Source organism: Aedes aegypti, chromosome 3 (genome assembly GCF_002204515.2).
Source record: "Aedes aegypti strain LVP_AGWG chromosome 3, AaegL5.0 Primary Assembly, whole genome shotgun sequence".
In the NCBI taxonomy this organism is placed as follows: domain Eukaryota; kingdom Metazoa; phylum Arthropoda; class Insecta; order Diptera; family Culicidae; genus Aedes; species Aedes aegypti.
The window spans coordinates 288,878,651-288,883,839 of NC_035109.1; the positions used below are offsets into that span (position 1 = coordinate 288,878,651).

At 38.4% G+C, this 5,189-nt stretch overlaps 1 protein-coding gene across 1 annotated transcript; it reads left to right on the forward strand.

Annotated features, from left to right (window-relative positions):
* Positions 1-1,408: 1,408 nt before the first annotated feature.
* LOC110679177 (cytochrome c oxidase assembly factor 7 homolog) lies at positions 1,409-2,781 on the forward strand. The gene is made up of 2 exons (XM_021853275.1): positions 1,409-1,648; positions 1,816-2,781. Exons 1-2 carry the CDS (start codon positions 1,549-1,551, stop codon positions 2,514-2,516), a joined length of 801 nt encoding a protein of 266 aa, XP_021708967.1. The 5' UTR covers positions 1,409-1,548; the 3' UTR covers positions 2,517-2,781.
* The last annotated feature ends 2,408 nt before the right edge of the window (positions 2,782-5,189 follow it).

Genomic DNA, 5,189 nt, shown 5'->3' on the forward strand with positions numbered 1-5,189 from the left:
AATAATTACGAACTTGGACACCAGCCGAGAGTAACTGAAACATATTTCCATTCAATGTAAAATAAGCATTTGCCTAATGTGTCCATTATGCCCCTAATTCCCCTATTCATGAATATTTTGCATATTATAATAATGCACCCTTCTTTCAGTAAATTTCCATAAAATATACAAATTATATGTTTATTTTTGCTTATATAGTGATGCACCCTTCTTTCAATATTATTCCATTAATGATATAGGCAAAATATATCGATGGAGATGATTTGGTATTAAGCCATTTGCCATCCAGCCATACCTTCTCTTTTTTCAAAAAGGATGTTCTTCATGTTATGCCAAATAGTCATTGGACAAATGACCATTATGTCAAATGGTCCTTGATCATTTAATCACAGACAAAGTTTAATCAATCATGCCAAATGCCTTCTTGCCATTTGGTATTCTCACGGAACATTTTGTCTATATAGTCAACAGGATAAGACTGAAAGAAGGGTGTATCACTATTTTGTGCAAAATTAATTAAGTCATTTGTAATTTAGACTTGACGTAAAGAAGGACGTAAGAATTTAATGTGCAGAATAGTACGTTTTTATTTTTCCGAAATTACGTAATAATTATATCGGAAACGTATAATATGAAACTACGATCGTCTTTATTCCATTCAAGGTAGCCCCAAAAGGTAAGATATGATGCATCTTCTTAAAACATTGATGAACAGCTGGATACATCACTATATTTCATAAAAAAAAACTGAACATACATGTGAAATTATACAGTTGGAAACTATTATACCGAAAGAAGGGTGTAGCTCTGTTTAGTGCAGAATAGTGATGAGTTGTATATTCTTTTAAATAAATATTGGATATTGTGTTTCCCTTAGATTGATTTATCAGTCTTCATAAGTGTCAATAAAAGTGAAACTACTGTGATGGTTCATTTGCAAATGAAATTTAAATTATACGTAAAGTGTTCATAATTAGCAGCACCAATGCTAATCTTCTCATGTACTTGTAAACAACTTTGTATGGAGTTTCATTTTCAAGTAATTTTTAACTAGGTTTTATTTCAAAACTTCAAAGTAGGTATATAATTTTCTGGGGAATGGTCCATTCTGGGGATTAGTTTTCTGGGGAGTGAAATTCTAGGGAATGGTACATACATTCTGGGGAATGAGATTCTGGGGAATGGAATTCTGGGAAATGAGTTTCAGGGGAATGGTTTTCTGGGGAATGTTATAGAATCCAATCAGCGACTGGATCATAAACTGAATCCAGTTTTATACCCAGTGGTCCGATCTTAATCTTAGGTGTGAACAGCGCAATAATACTTTTGACCAAATTGTGTACAATATGCGGCCACCGTGCGGTGGGTGTAAATGGGTTTGTAGGTTTTGACAGCCGTCATCGTGTTCGCGCATCGCATGATCGCATGCGAGAGCGAGGTCCAGGCAAAACAATCATCGCGGTCGGATCGTTTCACGTTTTTGACCGTAGAACATAGGAAAATAATTTTAATTATAAAATTTGCAGTGGATAACTACAGGTTCGCAAAATGTCGTTCGACCTGAAGAACGAATCGGACGTTAAGGAATACCTGGAGAAGTTGGGGATCGAGTATCGATTCGGGTGCTATTCAGAGAAAAAAGCCGACGGTAAGTCAAGTGGAAGGCATCTCAGCTGAGCAAAAACAATATTACACAACACCTTTCTTCGCATTAATGCGATAAGAAGATAAAAGGGGTTTCGTGTTTTACTTGGTAGGAAAGGTCAGCGAACTCCCATCCGATGGTAATCTATTGTTCTATTCTTGTAATTGTAGTGTGTCATCTTTTGGGCGATTATCTTGAGGGAATCAAGAAGGATTTCGATAAAGCCGCCAAAGTGTACCGGTCCAACTGCGATGACTATGGCTATGCGAAGAGCTGTCTTAAATACGGAAACTATAGCTTCTTGGGCAAGGGCCGTGCCTCGGATAAGGGAGACCCGGTGAAGGCCTACAGTTACTATGAAAAGGGATGCGAACTCAACGATCCGGATGCGTGCTTACATTCCGGACTGCTCCTAGTTTCCAAATCCATCCCCAAGGATATGAAGCGGGACGTCCCGAAGGCGTTTGAGTATCTGAAGAAGGCATGCAGTATGAACAATGCCAATGCCTGCTTTTACCTGTCCGGCATGCACATCTCCGGTGTCCTGAAAGACGAGTTCAACACACCTAAAGTTAAGGAAGAGCTGGAACAGAAGGAGAAGCTTTCACCGGGCAGTAGCGCATCGTTGCTTCCGGAAGGGGCTTATGTCGTGGAACGGGACATGCATAAAGCCTTCGAGTTTGCGTACAAGGCTTGCGAGTTGCGGAATATGTACGCCTGTGCAAATCTTAGTCAAATGTACGCGAAAGGTGATGGGACGACAAAGGACGAAAAGAAAGCGGAAAAGTACAAGCAAATGGCCATGGAGATGCAGGACGAGATCAAGAAGCAACAGCAACTTACCTTCCAGCAGGGACTGAATCCAACATAGAGGCTACGGCGTTTCAGTGGTTCTAAATCGCATGTAGCTGACCATCGATACAGCAGAGAAGCACTTCAAAATTTGAGCCTGCTCGTTTGCGAAGTTATCCTTCTTTTCTTGTTGTATCTTTTATGATTGTAAAAATAATATTTAACTACGGACACTGCTGTTTGTGCATACCGGGCAAAAAGTAACTAGGCATTAAACTAACAATATTGATGGTTATCCAAACTTAGTGGAATTACCGGAATAAACGAAAAAAAGTATAAATGTATAAAATGCTTCTCAGCTTGTTTTTGGAAAGAAAATATTTCTTTTATTATCATTACATTCATTTCTTATAGGAAATACTATCATCAAAAACATGATGCTAAAATTAAATTTTTAATAATTGACAACGAATTCATCTGCGCAGATTAAACGTTTGTTTTCATCATAACATTTTGATATTATTGGTTTATGTCTAGGCTTACCAGATGGTATCGTTTGGGAGGATATGTCCTCCTTTTTGATCATATGTCCTCTCGTCCTCCTCTGGGCTGAAAATGTTTTCCTTTTTAATAGTAATCGAATGCTGAATTTTTTATGTGGGTACCCGGCCACTGTGGAATACACGGTAATGAACCGGCGGACCTGCTGGCAAATCGGGGTCGACTAAGCCGTCTACTAACACCTAAAGCTCCGGCGGGCGACATAAGGCTTTGGGTTAAGGTGATTATAAAACGAAGCCGAACTTAAAATTTTCAAGTGCACAAGACTGGAGAATCTGACAATAGCTCGCGTTAAAAATCAATCAAATTACTTGCTTTCTGGTAGTAACCACTGGGATAAATTTTCAAAGCGGAGTGCTGTTTGGTTCTCAAGTCTTGTGCTCTTGAAAATTTGAGGTGTGGCTTTGTTCTATAATCACCTTAAGAATGTGGTCTGGGACTCATGGTCTCTTCGTTGGCATCAAGACCAAACAACCTTTGCGAGGAAAATCAAACCTAATGTTGAACGATGGGACGACCTAGCATCACGGAGGGACCAAATTGTCCTTTCTCGATTACGCACGGAACATACCAGACTCTCCCATAATATGGGAGCCAAAGGGGACGAATTCAGAATAGCTTGCGAAACCGGCCACACCCACAACTCCGTCGAACATTTTATTGCGTGTTGTCCTGCTCTCTTCGTAAGAACACAACATTGTGTGTGTTCAAACAGCACTAAGTGGAGATAAAAAAGACAAGCCAAGCTGCTTAAATTTTTAAAAGAAGAGAAAATTTATGACGCAATATAGGTACCGACTGCTACCTGTAGAATCTTTTCACTTTCAAAATCTGCAGGATTCCCGAGAGATATCCTCAACTGCAACAATGAATGCCGAAAAAGCAACACGGAAACAGACACAGACCTCGCAAGTACCCAGATATGAAACGGAAATCGATACAACAGCACAAATTCGAAATTCGCCATAAGAAAAAAAAACAATTATGTATTCTCGAAAACTTTCAGTTCCCATCCCCCTGGTTTCTAGCCAGGTTTCCTTTTTTCCTGAACAATCTCCCCCTTCTTTTTAAGCACATGAGATGAACCAGCCTAGGGCTAAAAATCTCAATAACAAAGAGAAAAAAATGCTGAATTTCATATTAACTTTTTTGTTATAATGTTTTCAATGAAGATTAAGGACAGTTCAACACATTTTTCAGTTTCATTTCATGGCTGAGCATGTTCAGGGAACAAAGACCTTTTGGATACGGTTCAGCGATCATTAGTAGGTTTTTGGAGGTTTTCAATTTATATTGATTTTATTCAAATTATGAATGTATTACGATATTGATTATATAATTTGTTTTGCATTCTCGAAACTTATTTCTTTTATGTAGTTTCTTGAATAAATGATTAAATGATCAGTAGTTTTCAATAGCATTCTTGTTTTTTCATGCTCTAGAGTAGGTGTACCAGTTATGGACATAATGGTTCCCTATTTCGCCATACGTGATAATTTGATTATCTTCACTTCAAAATTTTAATCATTCTGTGTGTTTAAGTAGTTCGATGTCAAAAATATCTTGATGTTAAAACATTCAAAAATATTCCAAATCTCGCATACACGCAAAAAAATTGTGCGGTAAAAACTACCATTTTAGGGGGTTAACTTAAGCGCTCGCACCGGCAATTTTCAGCAGACCAGAAATGCGCTTGATTTTACCATATCTGTTGTCGAAATCAGATTGTTGTAAATTATTTCTGTCAAATGTACCAGTAATGTGGTGGGATGTACCGTAAACATAGTAAATTGGTCTGAAATTCCATGGTAGTTTCAAGAATGGGCGTAGTCAGCTACAATAGTAATTTTTACCACAGAATTTTTTCCCGTGTACTCTGAGATAACGCCCTAAAAGCCATTGGTAGTCACGTGTGTAGCTCGTTGTTTCTAAGCAGAAGAAAGAATAAGCATCCAAACCAACATCACGGGCAGGTAGATAACGATCTTTTCTTCCCCATAGCGTTGTTAAATAGCATGGAAATCCATTCAAATGCTCAGTAACAACGAGCTACACACATGGTTACCAATGGCTCTTAGGGCGAGATCAGAAGTTATGCGAGAAATGTGAAACTTTTCTAGAAAACACATATGACCATATAGCAAACCACTGTAGCCATAACTGGTACACTTTCCCTAGTATGACAATATTT

Bases quoted from the DNA above. Each gene is read 5' to 3' on its own strand.
- LOC110679177 (XM_021853275.1), top strand. From the start codon at position 1,549: ATGTCGTTCGACCTGAAGAACGAATCGGACGTTAAGGAATACCTGGAG. The intron at 1,649-1,815 runs GTAAGTCAAGTG...TTGTAATTGTAG, and splicing joins TTCAGAGAAAAAAGCCGACG to TGTGTCATCTTTTGGGCGAT.